At 43.7% G+C, this 25,686-nt stretch overlaps 2 protein-coding genes across 3 annotated transcripts in view; one reads left to right on the top strand and one right to left on the bottom strand.

Annotated features, from left to right (window-relative positions):
• Positions 1-18,438, top strand: part of ITPKA (inositol-trisphosphate 3-kinase A) — a 41,950-nt gene extending 23,512 nt beyond the window's left edge. Inside the window, exons 2-7 of the mRNA XM_030481749.1 lie at positions 3,067-3,163; positions 5,310-5,523; positions 7,145-7,349; positions 11,988-12,089; positions 13,170-13,241; positions 14,216-18,438. Coding sequence (XP_030337609.1) covers positions 3,067-3,163; positions 5,310-5,523; positions 7,145-7,349; positions 11,988-12,089; positions 13,170-13,241; positions 14,216-14,419 — 894 coding nt within the window. The 3' untranslated portion in view covers positions 14,420-18,438. The remainder of the gene's footprint in view (positions 1-3,066; positions 3,164-5,309; positions 5,524-7,144; positions 7,350-11,987; positions 12,090-13,169; positions 13,242-14,215) is intronic.
• A 453-nt stretch (positions 18,439-18,891) lies between these two features.
• Positions 18,892-25,686, bottom strand: part of LTK (leukocyte receptor tyrosine kinase) — a 100,166-nt gene continuing 93,371 nt past the window's right edge. The window contains exons 27-29 of one of the 2 annotated variants that reach the window (XM_030481747.1): positions 24,607-24,741; positions 24,327-24,417; positions 18,892-23,596 (exon numbers count right to left, since the gene is read on the bottom strand). In XM_030481747.1, coding sequence (XP_030337607.1) covers positions 22,820-23,596; positions 24,327-24,417; positions 24,607-24,741 — 1,003 coding nt within the window. In that variant the 3' untranslated portion in view covers positions 18,892-22,819. The remainder of the gene's footprint in view (positions 23,597-24,326; positions 24,418-24,606; positions 24,742-25,686) is intronic. The other variant, XM_030481748.1, reaches the window with a different exon arrangement.

Below are 25,686 nucleotides of genomic sequence, written 5' to 3' on the forward strand. Positions count from 1 at the left end.
TTTAGAAATAGAAGTGAGAAAGATTCCTCCTACAGCAAGCACACAAAGTTTTCATCTTCCCACTCACACCACTGCTCCAACAGTATGCAGCCCTGTTTGCATCCTGGCAATCTGCATCCCGAGTTGAGTGAGTTTGGGGAGACTGGAAGTTGCAGTAGGGGAAAGTGTGGGATGGGTCTGGAAACAGCCCTTGCCCTCCTATCTTGAGCCTCGGGCTTTGCCTGTGTTGGGGAGAGGGGGAGTTTGTGAAGAGATTATTTAAAATAAAAAAATTATAAATAAAAATTGTTAGTGTCTGTTTACTGGATGAGTAGCTTAAACATACTTATCCAAGGCAGCTGTAACCTAGGCAGCCAAAGTCCGCTTGAGCTGGCGCTGATTTTAGCCCATTGTCTCCTCTTCACACCCACAGTACAAATAGAAGTTGCAGCTCCTTGGGGCTGGGTGGGAGGGAGGAGGAGGGAAAGCCTCTGGAGTGTGGTGTTGCATTGACAGTTGATGTGCATTGCTTGAAAACTCTGCTTCTCATCACTTCTGGAGATAGGAGTATGACAGCTCATTGGGAGACAGGGTGCAGTTTGTTAGGGGTGGGACATTATGATGAGTAGGATCTTTATCGGAGAGTTATGGAGCAATGCTGACTTCTGACTAAGGGATGGGGAAGAAGCAGCGTTACCCTGAAAACTGGGCTGGAATCTTCAAAACTAAGTCTTTGGCAGGAGTTACATTCACAGAGGTCATTTTAATTCAGAATGTTTACTTTTCAGCTGGTCTATAAATAACTTAGGGATGTGTCCCTCTGGAGTAGAAACAGTAGAGTAGACTGAAGGGCTTCTGCTGTTGGTTAAATCTGGCACATAAACTATATGAAAGCAATTAATCTTTGCTACTTGAATAACAATATTTTTATTGCACTTTCCTCCAGAAGGAGAATATGGACATTTGTAAGTGGCGTACAAGAGTCTCCTCATCCTCACTCAACAGCAGCTAGCTCCGTGATAGAGCCAAGTCACTGTTTAGCACTGCAGGCTTGCGGCTTGGAATGATTTAAGGCAAATAATACAGAATATAAAATCCAAATAATATGGAATATGAAAGCGTTGTTTAAACATGCAGAAGGTATTTATGAAACTGGGGTTTAGTTAGAGCTAGTCACATCTGTGGTGTTGCAGTAAGTGCAACAGAGTCTTCATGATTCCCAAACATCCAGAATTTTTTTTGGATGCTTCCTCTCACTGGTGCAGTATGTTTTCAAGAGTATTACTGCTGCATGGGCAATTACATCAGGCCAAGCGTGACTTCATTGCAGCTTGAATGGCATTCAAAACCAAAGTGAAATAGGAAGAAGCAGTCTTATTTCAGAATACGTTTGCTCATAGAATCATAGAACGGTTTGGGTTGGAAAAGACCTTAACATCATCCAGTTCCAAACCCCTGCCATGGACAGGGACACCTCACTCTAGACCATGTCACCCAAGGCTCTGTCCAACCTGGCCTTGAACACTGCCAGAGATGGAGCATTCACCACTTCTTTGGGCAACCTGTTCCTGTGCCTCAGCACCCTCACAGTAAATTATATTGTTATGTCAGTTTGATTTGCAGCATAACTTAAAACTTTCTTGTGAAGACAAATACTTGAAAGAAAGATCACTTGTGTCTGTGAGTTCACATATCCTCATGATGCATTCTAAGATAGCTGCAGGGGTTTGCCCTCACACGGTGACCAACATTGCCAGAGGATACCTTATAAGAAATGCGGTATAAGTGAACCAGCATGGGGAAGGCTGGCCAGGTCAGAGTATGATCTGGAGAGCTACCTTTTGCCTGTGTATCATTGCCTGCAGTTTCACTGTTAGTTATTTTTTCACTTCTGTAGAAGTAGTAGAAGACAGTATCCTGAGCACCTGAGTCATCGTATCAATACCCATGTTAGAGAAGACATGGCGGTTTTGAATGTGGATTTTTCAGGTGACCTAAACTTGTTTTCAGTGAAATCCATGCCTTCCGCTGATCTTGGTGAATGCCAGTTAGACCATTGATAACCGCTTCTGTAAACGCAGCCTATTCCCCAGCTATACTCGATCCCAGCAAAAACCCCTCAGTGCTAAATTGTCGTGCACGTGTATTATGTAGCCCTGTTGTTTTCTCCAGCAGGGTATTGTATTCTAGTTGACAGAAGAAAGGAGCTACTGGCCTTGTTTGTAAGGTGCTTTGGGACCCCTCACCGTGTGACACCAGCACTGGTGGGCTGTGGTTCTCTCCCACCTGGGTTTCACTTCCAGAGCACGAGACTTCTTTACTTTCTATGTTTTCTTTCTCCTTTCTGCCGTTGTAGCAGAGCGCTCGGTGCTGTTCGTGAGCAGCTGCTCTGTTTCCCTGTCTGCCCGCAGTGGTACCCGCGCAGCTGCGCTGTGCGGCAGCCAAAGATACCCACAGCAATGCCCGGCTCTGTTAAAGAGTAACGAGACTGGAAAAGAGGGGAGGGAGCAGGAAAATCCCTGACCTAGGGTAGATCCTACAGCATGCTGTAGAATCAGTGGGTGCTGAGGGACCTCTGTGTCCAACTACGAGATGCATTTTCTATGCATCTGTCACAGCAAGACTCACCTGCTGACTGGGAGAAAGCTGTTAATCATAGGGTGATGCTGAAGTTCTCTGGGAAAGGAAGTGCTGCTGGCAGTGGCAAACAGCTTGTGTTCATGTCTCATGGAAACTTAAATGTGTGTAAGTGTGTGTTCAGCGTCTGCTGCCCACATAGTGCGTGACTCAGAGAGGGTCCGGTGTGGCTCAGAGCAGGCCTGTGACGTGCAGTATGATGGGGTTTTTATTCCTTGCAGGCAGCTTTCTTGTGGATGGCAGGACATTATGTTTGTGTTTGTCCATTCTTGGGTTTGTGTGTGTGTATTTTTCCGACAACAATGATTGTGTCTGTTTAATGGTTCCACTTTTGAGCACATACAAATGAGCGAGGAACAATTCAATGTGCATGAAGCTACGTGGCAGATTTGGGGTATGTCAGGATTTCAGCTTTTGCTCAATTTAATGTTTCTTTCCTTTGTATTCCAGAAAAAAGCATGGCATACAATTAAAACCATGGTTAACTTACCAGTCATCAGCCCTTTCAAGAAACGCTACTCGTGGGTGCAGCTGGCTGGGCATACAGGTGAGACTAATGTCTTCAGTGTGATTGTCTCTGGAGTGGGGATTGCAACAGCAAGAAAAACAGTGCTTCAGCGTTTCTCTATTTCCATCCTTCAGGTGAAAGGAAGCAGGAAGTATCACTTAAATCTGTGAACCAGAACATCTTTCTTTCAGTTGTGGTGGGGATAGGGAAGGGGAGTGATATACCTGAATAATGAGAGGAGCAGGAAAGCAATGGTCAGGCTCTACGGAAGGGCCAGGCTCCCAATGCATCCTTGTAAGGTGGTATTTGTTAGAGAGGAAACAAGAGGGACTGGGGAGCTGAAGCCCTAGTCCATCTGTTGCTGTTGGTTGTGGTATGGGATCGTCTTTCTTGACTGAGTAGCCAATATGTTAGTTTCCTGGTGGGAAGGATCACTGTCTGTGCCTGTCTGTGCTTCAGCCCTGGCGAGGACGGTGTTTCTAATACCAATCTCAAACCCTCTCATCTGAATGTAAGCCCTTGGGTGGAAAACAAATCCGGTGAAAATTGACTTGCTGACCAGGTGTTTGCATTGTGAGCCTGTCATTGTTCACTGTAGGCATGCGAGGAGCAGCTCAGTCACTGGTTCTATATTGTGTAGAGGTTGGTAATTGTGCTCCTAATGTCAGCTTTGTTTCATTGGTAAGGGAAAAAAAACAACAAAGAGAAGTCATCAGGGTTGCTTCTCTTGTGCTTCATTTAATTCCTATGCAGCCCATGCTCCTAAAGTGCTAGTGTGGGGTTTATTAGTATACATGTGGGCAGGCACCTACGCTGCATCGTGCTGTAATGCAGTACCTGAACCACCTCTTTATTATGCTAATGCACTAATATGGTGCGCTTCAAAGCTGTGCAGATTTTATTTAGTCCTAGTAAACGGAGTAGCTGCATTTTGCACATTGGTATTGGGGGGGCTGGCTTGTGTTATGCACAGTGCCAAGATGACCAACCATTCTTACTTCAGTTTTTATCACTGTGTGTGCAGGGTTGGGTTGATCTGTGTGGAGTGATGCACTGGTCATGTAATCATAACCCTTCTGGAGGCTGGTTGTAGTAGGGTAGAAGAGGAAGGTTAAGAGGTTGCTAGACGCTGATGAGGAGAGATACTGCCCCAGTTTCCTTTAAATAGTTTTCTGTGGTTGCATTTAGTCCTTCCTTTTTGCAGCTGTTTTTCCCTGATATGACAAGTTCTTTCTAAACTAAAACCTGGGACATCACCACCCTCACCCTTGTGCTGAGGCAGTGCCAGCTCCAGGATTTGTCAGAGAAGGGCCAGTTTGTGATGGCTGAAGGATCCTGCTGTGATAGAAGTTGAGCGTTAGCCCCAGGATTAAGGAGGCTCCTGCTTTGGCACCTATTTTATGTCATGTAGATTTAAGGGTAGCTCTGAATGAAACATGTACTTTCCTCTGATGTTATTGGCAGGATGCAGGGCAGAAGAGCATCTGGACAGTAGAATTAGCTGGAGTCTAATTACTGCTAGTCTTGGCCTGTGCAGACTGTCATTTGCACTGGATACCATTCAGACACAGGGTTGTAAAAAGCCAGTTGCCCCACAGGGTGTACCTGCAGTGTAGCCAGGCTCAGAGCAAAGGCAGTACCCAGAGGTACATGGATGTGCAGCCGTGTGTGTAGGAAGGGCAGTGCTTGGCTTCTGGCCTGTTCGGGGCTGTGGAACGGTCGCTGTGTGACCGTACTGCCTCGGTACGTCCGTACTCACAGGTGTACCCTCTGTGAGGATTAAGGACAAAGCAGCACCGGCAGCGTTATGCAGCTTTAAAACAGCCTGTCAGAGGATTAATGAATTCTGGCTCGTGGCTTCTTCCTGTTCATTTTAGTAAGCATAGTTGTGTTTAATATCCTAACAAACAGTTTAGCATGGGGAAAAAAAAAAGATGGCCTGGAGCAGCTGCACTCCTTAAAGCTATAAATTCTGACATGGGAATATATCCAAACGGACTTTCACTGCCAATGGCTGTGTTTGTCCTGGGTGTTTTATTTTCTTATGAAAAGCATGTTGTCTTTTCTGTTCAGGGGAAATCTGTAACCGGTGTTATGAGGTAGATGAAGCTGGAGTGGTAGGGGAAGGTGTTTTTCTGTTTTTGCAGGTCAGTCTTGTCAGCGTGTGTCTGATTTTCTTTTTTAGGGAGTTTCAAGGCAGCTGATAGTGGGAAGATACTCAAACGCTTCTCAGAGAACGAAAAGGAGTGTTTCGAGCGACTGATGAAAGACCCGCTACGCGCCTGCGTCCCTTGCTTCCATGGTGTGGTGGAGAGAGATGGAGAGAGCTACATTCAGCTGGATGACTTGCTTACTGATTTTGAAGGGCCTTCTGTGATGGACTGCAAGATGGGGATCAGGTGAGGTCCCTGAAAAAGTGCTTTCTAACCCAAATGCATTGGAAGGAAGTGGGAGAAGGAGGTGGAGGGATGTGGTTATGCTTTGTCTGAAGGAGTTTGGTAATGTTTTTGGAGCCTTGGGTTTCAGCCCAGACAACTTTTTGTGGGTTTGGCAATCACTTTGGACAACCAGAGGAGAATATGTCCCACTGTTGCCTGATTGTACATGAATTCTGGAAACTAACTGATCTATAGCCTCAAAAGCTTTTCACATCAAGAAATTTCAGGGGCGATTTAAGACAAAGTTTCTCTGCAGTGGCCTGATAATACATGGGGAAAATAATTACATGATTCATTCATTGCCAGTTCATTTAATCTTTGTGTATGCAGTGATTCAAAACACCCCACAAAGAGTAAAATTCCCATCTCCAAATGTGAATGACTGAATAGCGCTGTGAAAGCCCATTTCCTACGCTTGAATGAGTCTTCACTGGTATTGATCTCTTCTGTAAACAAATGGGTTGACCATCTGCTCAGGACTGACCTATGTTTTTTCCCTGCTCTGACATCTCTACAGTGCTACCACCTTGTTCACTTTCTTTTCCTTCTCTTGGCTGTGATGAAGAGGAAAACCTAAAAAAACCATAAGCATAACAAACAGATAAGGGATCTGCTGAAAGTGTGGAGTAACAGTGCAGAGAAGTATGAACTGTCATAGCGATTCTTTGCGTGCCAGCTCAGATGCTCAAGAGTTATTGTCATACATGAGCTATTCAGCTTACAGGAGTGCAGACAAGCCTTTTCACATAATGCAGAATCTTAAATCAGAGTAGTAATGCGTATCACTGGTATGCCCAGAATAAAGAGGAGAAGGATTTGCAGCAGTACACATTTTATTCAGAGTAGATGACGTTCTGGTAATGACTGACAGCATCTCCTAAACACCACCCTGGGTGTTAAACTGAGAAAGCACACTCCAGGCACCTGACAAAATGCAAAGCTTTAGAAGACCACTGGAATGTAGACAACATGGATAGTGCCTTTCTAATGGTTACCAGATTAACAGGTTGAGTGATAACAGCAAAATGTGAAAGATTTGTCACCCTTCGCCTTCCTGTTCTTAGTTACCTCTTCTGGTTTGGAACTGCTTAGATAATCTGCTTTACTCTTCAGGTTTTGCTATATGAGAAGTGATTCTGTCTTTCACTGTGATGCATTAGGTAAAACCTTAACTGCTTTCTGAAGCCTAAAAAAATCACATGTGATTGATGTTAGGGGGGTTTTTTTTGAGGAGAGAGAAGACAGAAAGGCTTCTGCAGCTCTATTTGCTTTTGATTTCATTGTAAGTGATCTTTCCTAACTGTCCCCTGAAAGGACAGTTTCTGTTTCATGGCACAGTGGGAATTCAGCTTTCTCTTTACATATAACAGTAAGTAAAAATATAGTTAGAACAAGAAGTGAATGACACAATTCCCATGGCCTGCACAGTCATTTGTCTCTGTTCTTAACTTCCCCATATACACAATGGGGTAATGATAACACTTACTTTCCTGGTTGACATTTCTTGAGGCCAGTTTGTAAGTTGTAGAAAGAAATGTTTGGAGAGTCCTCACAGTTTTATTGGGATGTGACATTTTTGCAGGACATACCTGGAGGAAGAGCTGACTAAGGCCCGTGAGAAACCAAAGCTGCGTAAGGACATGTACAAGAAAATGATTGAAGTGGATCCTCTTGCTCCCACAGCTGAAGAGAACGCTCAGCATGCTGTCACCAAACCCCGATACATGCAGTGGAGGGAAACCATCAGCTCTAGTGCCAACCTGGGCTTCAGGATTGAAGGGATTAAGGTAATAGTTTCGCTTCTGCCTGTTCTTGGAGGCCAAACTTTGGTTTGTGGATTAATCAAGAGACTGGTGTGCATCAATAGTCAGGTCTTGCAGAGGATTATGCAGTGAAAATGCACTAATTGAAATCACAGAGTTCAGAGTATTGTGGCTTTAAAACATCCATTGTTGTTATAACAGAGTAGTGTCAATGAAGTTAAGCATCAAGTGCACATCAACTGTACTTGGTTCAACCACAGAGACATTGCAGGAAGGACTCAAGCAGGTACGCAGTGTAGATAGAATGAGAATGAGACCATTACAACGAAGAATTTAGAACTGATGAAATAACAGCCCCTCCCCATGCAATTACTTTTTTATCCAGTTACTGTACATCTTCATTGCAAGTGAATCACAGTAAAGTGGTTTTGTTCCAGTTATGTTTATTTGCAAGGCATGTTAAAATCATTAGCTTAGATATTCTTGGGATCAAGGAACCCTCTTTGCCTTTTAAGTACATGATGATATCTGGTGTAGATGGAGCTGGAATAAAGCCAAAACAACTGAAAATAAAAATTCCCCTTCAACAAAGTCCATCTCCTGTTCTTGATGGAGAAGTTTGTGCCCTTATACCATTCCTAGGATACTACCTTATAGCCACAGAAGAGTCTTGGCAATTTTCTTTCCTACCTATTAATTCTTTATATTTGTTGTGCTCTGTGGCAATGTCAGGTACCTGCCTGGAAGCCCATAGGACCTACTCTCAGCATATCAGCCACCTGGCTCAGTCACTTGCATGCGAAGACTTCCTGGAATCCAGAAGTGTTTTGTGCTTGTGTAGGCCTGTCACAGCTAGCCTGGGGTCAGGATGTGGTGCTGTACCTCTAGCAGCATAGGGCACGGTGAGCACTGCCCAACCCACCTGCACGCTGGATGAGTACTTGCTACCTGAAGCCAATGATGGGACAGCTATGAAGAAGTTAGCATGGGTTACCCTGTGTGATTTCAGAATGTTCCCAGAGCATGTATGTTTAATTCAGGTGTGTTAGTCCATTGTAAATTATACTCTGCATTAGTTTTGCTTCCATTTAATAGTTCATACACGCAGGAAGAAGAAAGGGATTAAAGAAGGCGATGCTGATGAGCAGAGGATCTTTAAACACCCCTTTCTTCTCTGCTTCTCTGTGTTGTCTTCTCCCTTCCTTATTCACAGATTCTCCTGTTGTGATACAGGAACTAGGGTTTCCAGCTCATGCTGTGCTGGCCCCCTGTACACTGTGCCACCCACTCCTGGCTCTTAGACCCAGGCATCCTCATGCAGGAGCTGTCTGGGTGGTAGATGATCTGGCTTCAGTCCAGCCAAGGCACTTCCTGTGTTACCCTTTAGCCACCTAATGATGTTATCAAGATACCTGTTTTATTCCTGTACTATTTAGGTCTTTGGATGCTCTGTGCAGTGGCATCAGAAACCCAGACGATCTCGAGACCTTTTACATGTGTTCTTGGAAAGATAGTTGGTCACCTGTAGAAGATGTACAGATTTATGCTGAGTCCTGGAGAGTGTCTGAGCTAAGGGAACACAGGGAAGCTCCAGTAAGACCTCCTGGCTTGTTCTTAGTGGGTCAGTTGGTTATCAGAGGTGGGTAGGAACAGTATGTCCCACAGACTGCATGGTATTTTCCTGTGTTGAGACAAAGCTGTAACTGTGCAAAACAGGACACAAATACTTAATCCTTGATCAAGCACAAGAAATGCTTTGGAGTACTGCAGTACGTTACCTTTTCCTCTGTCTCCCTGTGCTGGTCTGAGGAATTTATTATTCTCTTGGTTTTTTTCACATGGAGAAATGGTGACAGAAAGTGAGTTGCTGAAGCAGTGCAGCTGGTCAGTACTCCCTGCACTGTTTCACTGTAGCTGAACTGTACGTCCCGTTCTGTTTGCAGAAAAGTGAAGCCATGCAGAGATCCCAGTTTTGAGGGAGCCTGTAAGGATCAGTGGTGCCAGCTAGTGGTTGATGGGGAAAAAGGGGTTGTTCTTCCTGAGTGCACTAGTAACTCCTGGAGTTGCTGAGCAAATGTGTTGGGTTTGGTCATTCAGAAATATTCCTGCCCTGTGGCTGCTGGAGTAAGAAGTGGAAGCAAAGAAAATTAAATCATAGAAGCCCTGCTGTGAAGTGGCTGCCGCTAAATGAGATCTGATTCACCATATGCAATCCTTCATCAGCAGGGTACCTTTTCTCTGTAGGCTGATTCATCTCTTTTCCTTGCCTTGCTTCCATAGCTCTGAAATCAAGTCAGGTTCATTCATGGGATTTTTACACTCTTCCTTTTATCAAAAATAGTTTGAACTGTTGGATTTCCTTACAGCTGGCACCTGACATTCAGCCTCTTGTGCCTGCCAGGTTCAGAATGCAGGTTTCCTCTCTGAAAGGGGCTGACTGAAGGTGACAAACACTGACAAGGTCACAAATGTTGTCGCTATTTGTGCAAAACCTAATAGTTTTGCAGAGCAGAGATGCATGGGGCTGAGACCCAGGAGTTCTGGTTTCCCAATCTGTCACTGAATCTCTGTGCAGTTTGGGATGTTACATCTTCCTTTGGTACCATTCCTTCACCTGTAGATCAGGGATAGCCACTTTTCCAGGAAGACATCAGATTTGATTCATAAATCTTTGTGAATCCTTATAAGTCACGACCTTAGCCCAGAGCCCTTTAAGGGAAGTCTGCAGAGGAATCTGAGCAAGACCACAGAGGTTAAGATAGGTAGGACTATTTTGTGGCCCTGCCAAAGCTGCCCTCCTGCTAGTCATGTCACTGTCACATCTAATGAGAAGTGCTACAAGCATCCCACTGTCTGCAGTGTGCAGCCACCTGCTGTGCTGTGCAGGAATGTCTGTGGAAGCCTTGGCAAAGGTGTGACTTCAAGGAGCAAGTCAGGGGAGCACTTCCTGGGGATCAGGTACATCTAGAGCCATTGCAAGGACCTGGTACAGAATACGAGAGTTGGTGCCATTCGAAGTCTGGATGTTGTTTACAGCAATAAAGACAGGCAGCAGTTATGTATCCTACCAACCACTACAAAGGAAGAAAATCATTAAAGTGTTTCTAAACAACAGGGAAGCAAGCAACTAGTCTGTCCAGACATAAAAAGATGAAAAGGGAACACACAGCAGCTATTCCAGACTGTGCTCTGGGATTTGGGGCACAGGGAGAAATGATTTTTTCAAACAACCTTACTCAAGAGGTATGAGGCATCAGACTAAGTTCCAAATTTCTATGTGTTGAGCATACCTCAGATCAGATGGCTCCTAACTTTCACTGCCTACCTGCTGAACTTCCCTTGCATAACTTGCACATCTCAGCAGGCTGACATGCCACACTTGTATCTGGCCCACAGCCTTGGAATAAAACTCTGTTTATTCTGCTGCTAGAAAGTCTGGTAGGTGGGAGGCTGTTCTGCATGGCTTTGCCATTCAGTCAGTTCATTCTCTTGCGTGATAAATCTGGAAATTTAGCATGGTTGGATTTTTTTTTTTGGGTATATACTAGCAGTGGAGTTCTGCTGTGGAGTAAATAGTGTTTCACCTGCTGAGACTGGAGCTGAATTGAACCAGTTTTGGTGCAGTCACTTTTAACACGTAGGAGGGAACACATTTGCATGACCTGTTGATTTACTCTTACAATGGAAATAAGGGATGTCATTGGACTGATACAGTGGGAGGAATACAGTTTGATAATCTTGGAGGCTCTTTGTGGATGCAGGCTCTCAACTGCAGTACTTGCTGTATTTTACATGTGTGTCCTAAAAGCTCATATTTGTGTCTTTTGAATCAATAGGGATGTTCTTGGAGGAATGCATATTCATATAGTCTGTGTTGGCAGCTTTTATTTACTTGTAGCTCCACAAGCACAAACTGGTCACTACTAGTATGGAGAAAGACTTGTTTTTCAATAGCAGGATGCTTCTGTACCGAGCCTTGTTGCTAGCACAAAAATACTCTGAATTTCTCCAGGACCTGCTTTTGGATACGAGCATGCCTGCACTGTCCTTTGCCAAAACTCACACGTGTGCTTTGTCACTGCTCACATTGCAAATCCCAAGTTGTCCCTGTCTGCAGCTAGCTTTCTGTTCTGTGACTTCCGGGTCACGTTCATGTGCAAAGGTAGATTGGGAACTGAGTCTTAACCACAATTCTTTGATTTCCCCATTGAAAAACAAAACCAGAAAAAAACCCCAAGACCCAAACAAAAAGGACTGGTAAAATTTGGTTTGAAAATGTCCCCTTGCATCCCCAGCTGGGGTTTGACTGTACCAAGTGAGATGAGAGGACAACCAAAGAGGTCACTGTGGTTTTCCCCATTGAACTCTGTGCTGCTCGTACTGACACGTGAGGAAACCCTCCTGCAAGCTGCTAATAGCATGAGTTGTTTTTTTTTAACTGCACTCGACAGGAAATGAATTGCCATTTAAAGCTGTCCAATCAGCTCCTGTGGCTTTTCTCCTCCACTTCTTCCTTGGTTTATCTGCTCTCTTCCTGTGCAACTACTCGCTTTCATCTGGTTAGCCAGAGCTGAGCTGTTGGTGGTTTGAGAGGATCGACTGGTGAGGGGAGTGATATCTGTGTAGTATAAATTGTCTCTGTCTTTGTGTGGTTTTGTGCAGAAGGCAGATGGAACATGTAACACAAACTTCAAAACTACGAAGACACAGGAGCAAGTTCTCCAGGTTTTTGTGGAATTCATTGAGGGCAACACAACTATTCTGGTGAGTGCGAACTCTTCAGGTTCACTGATTTTTGACCCAATGAACTTGCTTTAGGGCCATGCTTCCTCTGGTACAAGGAAATGAATTAAACTGCCAAGGAAGAAAATGGTTTTGACTTCCAGTCCTGCTCAGCAGGTGGAGTGGACATGGAGACTTGGTGGGCTGTGAGAAGTAGTTGGCTGAGACCAGTTCTCTCAGCTCTTGCCAGGAGTTCACCCCAAGCTTCTCATGCTGGCAAAATATCAGTCAAGCTAACTTATGGCTAGCCATCAGTTAGATGGTGTTAGTTGAGTCTTAGAAGCATCAGAGGGATGATGATGATGCAAGGATTGTGTTGGCAGGCAGGAAAATTCATGATTTGGGAATTCAGTCTGGAGAGGATGAAACCAAAGCATGGGGGCAGGAAGTGAGACTGGTGGCTGGCTGGGCTCCTATGTGAGAGACTTGCCTCGAAGAGCGATTCCTGTGTGCTACTTCACAGGGAGCACAGCAGGCATATGGTAGATGGCATAACATGTCTCTTGTCTTTGGAACTTCAAAGGAGGTCATAGTGCTTTGCTGCAGTGTAGAAGCTATGATGAAGGCACGTTAGCCCTGCAGGAGGAGCATGCATTAAAAATGCATACTAGAGCTTTATGCATTAGGCCTTGGTTTTTTATTTATTCCTCTCTTCCTCCCCCGGTAGGAGCTCCTTGTCTTTCTAACACTATTTCATTCTCTTTTCACTGTGGAGAATGGAAAGATTTTTAATTGCTTGAAAGTTTTTTCTCTTTTTTAATAAGGGAGATGGGGAAAGGGATGCAGAAAGTATCACTGCATCCAAAGCAAGACAGGTAAGTATGCTCAGTGTAACACACGCAGCAGAGGAACTCCAGCCTGTTCATTCACTATGAAAGTGTGTTGAAGTGTATTTTCAGATTGACTTTGAAATGATGAGCCTGTTGTTTTGAAGGACCTCTAGCCTAAAACTAACATGAGCTCTTCATTATATCGACTCTTGTAAACAGAGTATCTATTTATCTTCATTCAATCTTTACTTAAATATTTATGGGTTGTTCTTTTTACCTTCTCTTCCTCCAGAACAAATACCTCAAGCGTCTGCAGGAAATTCATATCATTCTTGAATCCTCAGACTTCTTCAAGCGACATGAGGTGAGAAGTGAGTGTAACGCTGTGGAGGTGCATTGCTGCCTCATTTGGTCATTGAGGTGTACTTCAGAGTACAGCCTGCTGTATTACTAGAAAGCAGTTTGTAGTAGAAGACAACTAATATATATGTTAACAGCACAGATACCACAAAGCCTCCATCACAATGATACAGAAGATTAAACCAGTTAAGGAATAAGAAATCCTTACATCTTTATAAAATCCCAGCAGTTACAGCTCTGGGCCACTGCAGGGAATGGTTTATTAGAACGCGTTTCTTGGGGCTTCTCTGATCTTGATGTGTTCCAGTGGGAATCTTTACAGGGGAATGGTAATGTGGAAGCCTGCCTTTAGTACAGTCGCATTCAGTTGGTGTTGTTTGACAATGCTTTATTAAGTTATACTGGGTTTATGTCGAAACACTGTACAAGTCTGGTCTATATCTTCTCCTTGTATGCTTTGCTGTGAAGAAGACATCACTAGCATTGTACATTCTGCTTGTTACAGCTCAAGGTTTTGAGATCAGACATTTTATTTTACCTTGTTGATTTCCTCTTGTCACTAGAAGCATTTTTGTTAATCATGGGCCATGGTCTTTCTTTGAACGTAGTCACTGGATATTGCTGAATAGCTCAAATCAAGACCTGCTGCCTTGTGAGCTGGAGCATTGCTTTTCTTCCCTTTGTGTAGATGTCCCTTTGCCCATCTACACATCACTGATTAATATGGTTATGCAAATGGGGCATGTAAATTGTCAATGTGTAAGTAAGTGCAGCCCAAAAGTCTGTTGGGTCACAGGTTAGAAGGTCACCTGAGGAGGTCATAGAATCATAGAATCGTAAGGGTTGGAAAGGACCTTAAGATCATCTAGTTCCAACCCCCCTGCCATCTTCTTAGTCATCTTCTTAGTGGGAAGTGTTCAGTTATGGGGGAGAGCTACAGATGTGTTTTTAACCACATCATTTCAATCTGTCTTCCAGGTCGTTGGAAGTTCACTACTTTTTGTACATGATGGCAGTGGGAATGCCAACGTGTGGCTGATCGATTTTGGAAAGACCACCCTTCTCCCTGATGGGCAGACACTGGATCACAGGATCCCCTGGGAAGAAGGCAACAGGGAGGATGGGTACTTGTTGGGGTTGGACAATTTGATTGGCATCTTGGAAAGCATCACCAAGAGATGAGTTGAGAATGACACAAAACTTGCAGGGCTTCTCTGTAACTTTCTGCTCTACTGGATCACTCAGTCTGAAGGAAACCTTTAACTCCCTCCAAACTCCTGAGGTCATCAGTGCAGAGGGAGCTGCATCCAGAACCCAGCAGTTGGTGACCAAAATGACTTTGCATCTGCCCTCTACGAACCTGAATAACTCCAGATTGGTTTGTATTGCACCAGCCTAAGTTCAGACTGGTCCTCAGAGAATGAAGATCTCCATACTCAGGAATCACACCAGCATGAGTCAAGAGGTCTGTATGGTAAACCAGAATGGTTCTGGTTTCTGGCAAACAGATGGGACTCCAGATTACCTCTTAGTGAACCAGAGCAAGTGCTTGGAGATTCAGGGTAGGAATAACAATTTTTCAGGGAACTGCATAGTTTGGAAAGCAGCAAGAGTTGGGGTTGTTCTTTTCCTCTTAATTCCAAGTCTTCTTCCTCCTGTGTACACTGTAGGTTGGACCAACAACTTCTGCTGCGTTGTGTTACAGTGTGCACAAGGTGGGAATGGGTGATAATCACAAGAAACCTGGAGCAAAGGGAGACAGCAGTTTGTAGTGGCTGCATGTGACTGCTGTGACCATTCCTCCCGTACCCTAGCCTTTATTCACTTCTATCTGGGAACAGCCTTTGCTTTCTATGTAGCCTCTCACGAGATTACAGATACCCTAGGGAGAGAACAGCAGCCTATTGTCTCCACATATATTTGACTTTCAGGCTGGGTGAGCTGTTGGAAAAGTTCCTTGCTTGGCAGATTTGGCCTCTTGCAGCTGAACTGCAGCTCTGAAAATCAGTGACGACTCTCACACACAGCCCAGGGATCTAAGGGCTTTTTTCCAAGGCTTGTTTATTTTTAAAGATAAAACCCCTATACACATGCACATACAAGCATGCACTAGTAGCCAGCAACCAGTGTGGTCTTTTAAGATCACAGTTTGACTGTCTCTTAATGCATGTGACTTCTTAGCCATATTCTTGTTCCCACATATGATGCTGCCACTTAATTGTATAGACTGGCACACTGATCAGGAAGGTTGTGTTTCTGCATTCACAGTGTTTGTTACACTAATGACGAGATAATTCCCAGGCCTCCTTCCTCCAAGGTATCAGCTGTTAACTCAGGGCAGTTTGGGGGAAGGAATGTCAATATATCACATCCCCTAGTCCCCATCTGGAATTGCAGATCCATCTATGGTTCATTCTTCCTTTACTGTGGCCTGGGCACAACCACAGAAGATTCACAGCATGTAGGTTAAAGTCAAGAAAGAGTGAAGAAGTGATGTTTTTTTTGTTTTTGTAATGGCTTCACATACCTGCTCTGTTGGTTGCCTCTAGTCACTTGAACAGTTCTTTAAATACTAGCAGTAGAAATACTATCAGTAGTCACATGTTCACTTGCATTCCAGGTTTTAACATTAATAACATGATGGTGCAGTTTTCAAAATGAGGACACGACTTGTATTACTACTACTTGATTGCTAACCCCCTTTCAACATCTAAAGCTGGTAATGCACGCTGAGCAGAAATTGCTGTCTTTTGCTGGTGTCCTGTGCTCAGGCGAGATTCTGAGAACTTCAGGATATATGAAAGTGATTCCATGCTTTGGGAAATGGCTATTTCAATAGTAATTGTGATCATGAGTTAAAAAAAAGACTGTAGAGTCCAGATCTGGAATGAAATCTATATCTACAGCATTTGTAATTAGAATTTAAGAGCCTAAAATAACTTCTAGAGGGAGTTACTGTAGATAGATAACACACTACTGTACTAAAAGACATCAGTCAGACTTAATGACTTTTTCATAACCTCTAAACAAAACAGCAGTATTAAAAATTCAAGCTCAGTTGTGATTTGAAAGTTAAATGCCATAGAGTGGGTATGCTGTAGGAAGTAACGACACATGGAAACATTTCATTCTAAGCCAGAAGTTGTTTGAAACTGGTAATCATTGCAGTTCATTGCATCACAGCAAATTCAGACCTCTCTGGCCTCCCAGAGTCCCTCTCAGTTTTATTTTCATGACAGTATGTTAATGAACTTTCCACTCAGACATTTCAGAGGATTTACACATTTTTTTTATGTGACAGAGAGCACAGATATTGTCATTCCAGATGCCTCCTAATTTTTGACCTGCTATAAGATGACAAACTAAGCTGTGGTGAATTTCATACAATTGAAGTCTTCCTCCTTTCCTGCAGCCGACAGGTACCCATCTGTTAGCAGTGCTTAAAGAGCAGGAAGTAACTAGGCCTCCCAGGGGAGGACTTTAGTACCAATGCCTTTTGTATGAGACTGCAATTGCAGCAGTCCTACCATAATGGAAATAAGAAATTAGAAGAGTTAGAAATGAGCCTGTTGAGGTGATAGCAGTCAGTAGTGGTTTGCCTAATTAATCTTCAGAGTTAGATTTCTTTCTTCTGTTACCACATAAGTGACTCTTTTGCACCAGTGTAACTTCTTTTCTAGAGGGGAGATTTAAAGGGTAAAAATTGATGCTCAAAAGTCAGTTGAGAATTTGAGAGAAACTTTTAGAATGACTGTCCAGTTCTAAAGGAGAACTATAGGAGCAGTGTGGTACCAGTAGCTTCAAAAAACCCAACTGCTGGTAGCACCTGATGGTTTGCGGTGTGCAATCTTGGGAAACGTGGAGAAAGAATGATCTGTTTCTCTGCAGTAGTTGAAAAGGTCAGGGGAAAAAAAGGAAAACATCTGCTGTAGCAGACCCTGGTCTGGAAATAGTTCTAGCAAGTTAGTTTAGAAACAGCCCTTTGGCTTGCTAAGGGATTAGAAGGGAAGAAGCCCTAATCTGCTGCTGCTGTTACGGGAAAGGAGAAAAGGAGGCAGCTTTTCATTATCAAACTGCACGTGTTGGACTGCAGCTGAGCACTGGAGCTCTAAGGGGCTGGAGGCTGTGAGTTCACAAGCAAACTACCACTGGGTGAGTTGGGTACCTTGATTTACATCGGATGGCCCCAAGTGCCTGTCTGTGTACACTCACTTGCTGGTGTGAGGAAGCAGCATAGCCTCCTTCCACTATGGAGTACATTGCCTTTGAATAAGCTTATATTTACCAGAGGGTCAGTATGATGCCTTTGCACAGCCATGTAACACAGAAGAGGTGATACATGATAAAAAAGGTATTTGTTCACATACAAGTCCAGCATGAAGTTCTTTGATGCCTCCACTGAGATTCTGCCCCACTCTGGGGACACTGAGAGCATGTGTGTTTCCACAGCACAGTAAGATATGCTGGCCCAGAGCACCTTGGTGCTGCACAGCTAACTTCTGACACCAAGGTCTTGAAACTCACTAGTTAGATGCAGCAATGCTTACTGCTGTAGCTGCTGCATTCCTAAGCGAATCCAGCAGTAGGACTTTTCTCCCTCAACTTTGTCAATGAGTTGGGTTTTTGGCCTTGGACAATTATCCTAGGCCTCAGTTTTGTTCCCATTTTACAGATGGGAATAGTACCTACTTACCTCACAGGACTGGTGTGAGGCTGTCCATTACTGCAAGATGCTGTGAGATTCTTTTGGATGAAGGTGCAATATAGAAAGAAATGCACAAAGAGATACATCAGCTATGTTTAAAAAGGATGGGTGTTGGGGCTCCACAAGGGTATAAATTTGGATGAAATTTAACCAAAGTGGTAAAAATTAAATTACATCCCTCTTAATTTTACACAGGGGGAGAAATTCACTTAACATCTGATCCAGTTCCTGCTACAGGGAAAGGTTTCAATGAGAGTTGGACCAAACCCTTAAGTATCTTGGAGGGCTCTTGCTATTTTTTTTTATTGCTGTTGTTATTATTTGTTGTTTTTAAGGTACTGAGATCAAATGGCCTGTATCATCCACATGCATCCGTTCTGAACACTACAATGCAATGCTGACCGTGGTCACTTTTGACATTGACTGTATTGGTTGAGTTTTTGTTACTCTGAAGTGTGTATACTACTAAATAAAGGAGACTGAAGGAAAAAAGACATCCACTGTGGTTTGGTCACAGGACAGGAGTATCTTTTCTTCAAGAACTTCCTTAGGGAAGGAACAAGGACTATTTATTTTGGTGTTTTTTGTACTTTTAGTCTTTAGTATCTAATATTTCTTGAAACAAAACTGGTTCTAACACATGTAGAAGCTTGGTTCGAAACCTATTGGGTACATTTGCTTTAGAACACAATCCACACAAAGCTTGACAGCTTCCTTTGAGGTAAGCTTTGTCTCAAAAATCTCAGTTCATAGCCAACAGTATATCAAGCCATCACATATCAGAAGGCACTTGGCGGACTCAGAGCAGTCAACAATTCCGTGGGGCAGTTTTTTGTGGCAGCAGGGAAGAAGCAGTCAGCCCTCCAGGACTGGCACCACTTCTGAGCAAGAGAGAGTGTCTTCTTACCTGTATGTGAAGAATACTTAGCAGAGAGGGGAAGCAAACAGCCACCATTAGTGTCTCTTTATTTTGTGTTGCAAATATAGAAGTATACACTTGTCCAGCTTTAAATTGCATAGAAGCAGGCGTGCCATCTACTTGTGTACAGTAGTCACCCAGAAAGGTACGTTGATGAGAAGTGCTGCCATGGTCAGAGGTAATGACAAATTAAAACTAGTTCAATTAAATGAAGAAGTCATGAGATGGGAAGATGTTAGTGATGTCATGCCTAAGATGTCATTTCCATCAACCTGGAAAGGGCAGGAATGTGGAGGAGAGATGAGGAGAAAGCATGGCTGCTGAAGGCTCTGGGGAGTGTGGTCTGTGGCTGACACAGCAATGGAGCTGCAACTCCTAGCAGTAATGTTTTCTTCTTTCAGGTGAGTAGGGGGCGGGTATTGGAGGTGGAATAAGTTACACTTGCAAAAGCCTGTAACTATTTCATTAGACTTGCAAAGCTTCCTCAGTACATACCTGCCCTCTGGCAAATCAGTGCGGAACTTGCTGTAGGAAGAGGGTTGGTATGAGGGGGAGACCTTAAATCTGTGCAGTTAAAAGTTCTATTTCTTTAAAGGGCAAATGAAGATATGAAACATGTAAGTTGGGGAGAGAAAAGGCAACAAATCAGAAGCAAGAATATCAATGAATGTGAAAATAAAGCAGAGAAAAATTGAAGTTTGCAGGATTATTTCATCTTTTGTTAGTCAGTTCCCTCTTTAAAATGTAGGTATGAGGTTGTATGAAGCCACATAAATGCTGAGCCCAGAAAAAAACCAAAACAAATATATACACAGAATCTAAAATCAAGTTGGTAACATGTTAAAAGGCAGACACCCATCAGGAAGAGCAATTGATGATAATCCTATAAATGGCTGGTTCTGCAGTGGGCAAGTGTTGGAAGACTTTTCACATGGAGTATAGATAATCCCAGATATCCCGCTCATGTCATTCTGGTAGGAAACAAAATCAGGTTTCAGCTTTCAGTTGCCAAAAATAATCTAATTTTGACGCTATGGGTTCAACTCATTGATTATGCACTGAAAGTGTCTCTTTAAAACACAGCTTCAAGTCATATTTTGAAATAGTAGCAATTGAGCACCGTGAAATCTGTGATTATATGAACAGCAAGTTCCAGTCTCCGAACTCAGGGTTGTAGAATACGTCATTACAATTGTTATTTTTAAGTAATACGGTTTGGGCAGCATGGAGCATTCAGCATCACAATATTAGCATGATTTCCTCCAGGATATTAATTAAAATTTCATTATCTATCTGTGAGGGTTTTTAAAAAGCAGCCAAGAGATCAGATATGCACAGAATAAGGTCAAAGATTCATGGCAACTGCACTGACAGAAGATCATTTACCTTTAGTTTTGTTTGTGGGAGTTGTTAGTTATAAAAAATCTAGGTTGCTAATGCAGATCCTTTAAAATTCCCATCTCTTTTTTTCTGTGCCCATTTGGTATGTGCAGCTCCATGTTCTGTCTTGCTACAAGACACTCTGACTGGCTCGGTACGTTCCTGAGCCACATGCTGCTGTAAACCAGCAAAGTATCACTCTATAATCACTACATGCTCACTCCTCCAGTTGTCCTTCAACAACACCCCGCTGCTGGACACTCTTAGGGTTAAGATATTGGGTGGGATGGACTTTTATTCTGGCTCAGTACAGCTTTCTCTGTGCTCTTCCTGTAAATAAGTACCTTGATGCAGCTATTTAGAAAAAACAGGTATTTGCCCAAAAGTGCTGGACTGAAGAACTTGCATTTTCATTATAAAATGAAGGCACAGCTGCAGCCTAGACTGCCCATGGCATTGGCAGTAGCACTGTGCTCTTCTCTCACTCCACTTTTCAATGGCTTACCTAGTTTTGTCACTACTGACCTTTCTAAATTCCTGAATCATGTTGAGGCAAGTGCTGCGCATGGGGAAAATGGTGGCAGCTCAAGCTGGGTAACCACGTGGACAGCAGGGCTCCTACCTGCTTCTCACTGGACTCAGGGCACTGTGTAGTCATTTCCATGTGAAAAAAGATTAACTGTCTTGTGCCTGCTACTTCACAGAAAGGCTGCAGGAAGAGAAGGTGGTATAGTTAACATCCCATGGCTTCTGAACAAGTCAGTATTTCACTCCTCTCTTATCATCCGTTCTGATGGCTAAGGAGAATTGAAAGCAGAGTTGTAACAAACCTGCAGATCTGGAAATGATGGTATGTAAAACTATTCCTTCTAAAGCCAAAGGCCTGAAACTATAGGAAGCCTGGAACAGATACAAAGTCAGACCAATAAAGCATAAACCTGCACTGAAGACACATTTCACTCAGAATGGATTCAGGCTCTTTCCTATGTGCTGCTTCTGTACCACATCTCAGTAGTGTCCATCCCTGAATGATGCAGGGGACAGGTAGTCTGTGGTCTTCCTGTCCAGGAAGAGGGTCTCCTGCCAGCCCACATCTTCAGACTGTACATGCAGCTGATCACTAAGTGTGAAGCTTGTACCTCTTCCCTTAGAAAGGAGCCAGAGTGAGTCTACAACAACTGACATCTTGCCACACAACTTGATTACACTTTCAGGCAGCATGTAATTTGCAACATTCAGGAGTGAGGCAAGAACAAAACACTTCTGAGACTGTTCAGGCTTAATCCAAATTATTTACTTTTTCAGTCTCCTTATTTTGCAGGCTTTAACCAGTAAACATCAGTTTAGGCCCCAAGCAACAGAAGAGAGTGTTTGTTAGAAATGAACTGTCCTCAAAGCAACTACCTTTACCAGCAAGTCTGTATGCTTGTAAGGTGAGAAGAAATGATGACCTGCTCAGGTGTGTGAAGCCAAGTAATGATTTTAGCTTTGAGTGGTGGAGCTGTGCTACCTTCCTGTTAAAGGGCACTGTAAGGTTGTGTCTGTGTTAGGTTCCGCTCACTCTGCCCCTCCCTTGCGTTACGGTGCTTCTATTCCAGAGGAGCAGGTATTAAACCCAGGAGCAACTCCAGTGCACCAAGTGCTAGACAGTTACTCGAGAACCTCAGCTTAATGCTTACCAACCTAGCACAGGAAACTACTGCTGAATACCAACATAGAAAAAAGAAGTTCATCCCAAGTAAAGTTCATTAAAAGATAAAGACAGCCCATCTCTCCTCATGCCACACAGCAAAGCCTTTCCTGAAAAGCCACCTGCCCCTGCCAAATCAGGAGCTGTGAGGAAAGTGACACCATGAGGCAAGCAGCATATTCCCTTCACTATTCAAAGGGATACTATCAGCTCCACCAACCATTTTTTTTTGTGAATAGTAAATCTGTTTTCCTCTTCATTGCTTGTTTTCAAAGCACATGCTCAGAGGAGCCTGGAGTTCTTGTTTTATCCTTCCTGCTACTTCTAATTTGAGCAGTAGCTTCATTTTCACGTTTTTCCACAGGGTCTGCTAATAAAACAGATGCAAAGGTAGCTGCTATTTATTTACTTCCCTTACAGTGTATGACCATCATTAGTAAGTCATTGGGACTGTAAAAAGCTCTCGTGAATACAGCAGCCTTTGCAAGTTGCACAGCATGTGTTTTTGGTTTCTTCGGTCAGCAAGAAGCACAACCTGTGCCAGTCTTTATCTCCATCCAAATGCTGCAGCTGGATGGTAGGTCCAATTCTTTTCACCTGAGCAGATTGAGAGGGAGTCCTTTCACTATTGTCTTCTGAATGAGAGCAGCAATGCCATTGTTCTCCACCTTTAAGCTGGTTCATGGAACATGGTTGATGGACAGAGATAGGAATGCAACTGTCTTTTAACGATCTGGGGATCCGGTAGGTTGAAGGAGGAAGCAGAACATCGCTGATGTTGAAACATCACCCATCTGAAGGAACTTTAATGGAGGAAGTGAGTGAAATAGGAAGCAGTCCTTCCAGACACACACATTCCCTGATCTTTGGAAGAACTGTTTCTGTTTGTTATACTGGAGTAACACTCAGGTCATCTGACAAAGACAGACCAGAGTCCCTTTCCCTTGATGTTTTCTCTGTTTTATAAAAAGGCTTTTCATCTTTGTGCAGGCTGGAGCTCCTTAGCACAGTTCCTCTGACCCTTGCTAAAGCTGATGGTTGGTGCTCAGTGCCACAGCACAGGTCATCATAAGCATAATTGACATTGCCACAGGGGAAAGTCTGGAGTTTCACCAGTTCAATCCCACTGACATCCAGCTGAGGGCAGTTGCTTCGACTTGGAGATGCTGGAGATGCCCGGGAGCTAGGAGAAGAACTGCAATTCCCATCAAAGCCCGAATCTTCCCGCTCCGGATTTGCTTTGGGCTTGGAGCTGGGGCTGAAGTGACAGATGTTCTCTAGCACCCATGATACATAGGTTGGGTTCCAAAGATTTTTTGTTTTGTTTTTAAGTCTGTGGCTTGGTGGATTGCTGAGCTCCAGCTTCTGGTTCGAGGTCTGCTGGAACCAGGGTCCACTGCTGAAATCAGTGAGGCATGGCAGGCTGGGCCCTCGAGCAGTCCGGTTGCTCAGGTTCTCTACCAGCAGCTCTTGTGGACATTGTACAAGTTTGTGCCCAGCCTGGTGGGACTCCAGTGCTTTAGGCGTTGACTGAGGTGTGAGAGAAGGGCTTACCAACAGGGGCACTATCCCACTGGAAATGTTTGGGCGCATGACTGTACTCCCTTCATCCTCTGGTGCGGGGCCACACTCCATGGGCAGCTCAGTGTTGATCACATCAGGGTCCTGAAAAAGAAAGGCAAGAATCTGTTACACCCTGAGCACCTCCAGGGTGATGGACACACCTGTATTGTAAGAGAAATAGCTATGACAGTGAAAAAGCCTTTGGCAGAGGCTGACATCAGGTTTGGGCAATATTCGTGCACGTTGTGCAAGGTGCTATCTGCCATCTGGTATCACACGCTGTTAGGACTTGCAAAAATGCTCTCTCATGTATGTGCTTCCTTGGAGCAGAGGCTGTGCTTTATTGAAATCAACAGCTAAGCTGGGGGTCACTAGCATATTTCTCCCTTGGGAGGTTAGATCTAGGCTTGTAGCCGTAAAATGCTACCAGATGGTGAACTCATTGTGCCACCTCCTTCCCCCCCCCACTCCATACCAATTCTGCTGTGGCTTTTGAGCAACATTAGGTAAGTTTAGAATATGGATCTTGAAAGAGATTCTAAATACGTTTCCATCACAAAACGAAGGACATTTTGCTACTGAAGAAGCTGAGAGCTGAAAGCACCCACTTCCACAGGAACATCATAATCTCATTTTGGTTGGGCTGAAGAGTGAAGATGGATACCAGAAAATCAAATGAAAAGAGCAGTTAAGCCAACAGCACCACCACAATTGGGAAAGTAATTAGATCAGTCTGCCAGGACTCTTCACTTGTTTGGGGCACTAAAGCTAGTGCCTTTGGCTAGTTGGCATTCCATGGATTATCACCCACCCAGATACCAAAGACCAGTACCTGTGTGCAATACTTGATTCTTTCCAGGATAGTGGAGAAGTTTGGCCGATACTCTGGGCTGTGCTGCCAGCACTGGGTCATGATCCGGTACCTTGAAAGAAGTTTAAAAAGAAAATACATATATTGATCAAGAAAGATAATTATGTAAAATGTGTTTCAGAATGAAGTGATCATGAGTCCACAGGAACTGCAGTTCCCTGACTAAAGGTGTCTGGTTGCCTTTGTCGAACCTGTTTGATACCCACTATCCCTTGGCTTCTGGGAGTAAGGAAATACTTACACTGGTCCTGGACAGTTTTTTGGTGGATCCATTCTTCCTCCACTGGTGACAAATTCCAGCACTTCCTGGTTGGTTTTGCAAGGGTACGGCATGTAGCCTAGAGAGAAAATCTCCCAAAGCAGCACACCAAAGGACCTGTGTCAGAAACCAGCCAGCAATACCAATTAGGTGTCATTTGTGCTCCACAAACCTGGCATGAAGTGTAAGTAACACCACAGCAACGACCTTTAGAAGCTGTAGGCCAACCACAATCATGTGCAATTAGCATGATTATGAGTCAACTTTAATATAAAAAAACCCAATCAAAATCTTTGCTCAAGCTCCAAAACCAGTTTTGCAGAGGCTTCAAAATACTTAAATAATTCTGAACTTGTTCTTTCTGCTGCATTCCTTATTTCTAGAGCAGGAAATGCCAGAGAACCCTTTGCTATGTATGGTCTAACTGAAAATAACTGTTAGCTCTGGCATGGAGATTCCTACCTTACTTGGGAAGACTTGAGATGTTTGAAACAGTTTTTGGGAACAGGATGCTCAAGAATAAAATCAAGTAAGAGAAATCCAGTGAAACTGAGAGGCAGCAGCATTTATTTTTTGTCATGATGTGGATGCTCTTTTTCACATCCATGGGTCAGTTAGCAATGCCACTGAAAATAACATATAACTCTAAGAAGGGGGAGCCAAGAGGGTTGTAGGAGTCACTATTTGTTGCAAAGGTGGAAGAAATTTCCAGTACATGCATGTTACTTAGAATAGTCTTTTACAGGAACAGTAGCACTTTCCTTCTAAATACTTAGCACTGGCTGCTCACAGTTAGGGGCTGATAAGCAATCCCTTGTCTTCCGGCATCACTAACAACTTCAGGAAACTGGGTCAGTGTGGCATTTAAGGGAATGTCTCAGTACAGTATATTGAGGAATCCACTGTACACGGAGAGAGGCGTTCTTAAGCAATTGGAAAGCTTCCATTCCCCAGCACCTGTGCATGAATGTGCTAGTGTTGAGGGGGTGCTTATTTTAAAGAAAGATGAAGTTACATGAGGAATTAATATATAAATATTGTTTCCTCAGCAACCAGCAAGGA

This window comes from Strigops habroptila, chromosome 4, assembly GCF_004027225.2.
Source record: "Strigops habroptila isolate Jane chromosome 4, bStrHab1.2.pri, whole genome shotgun sequence".
NCBI lineage: Eukaryota > Metazoa > Chordata > Aves > Psittaciformes > Psittacidae > Strigops > Strigops habroptila.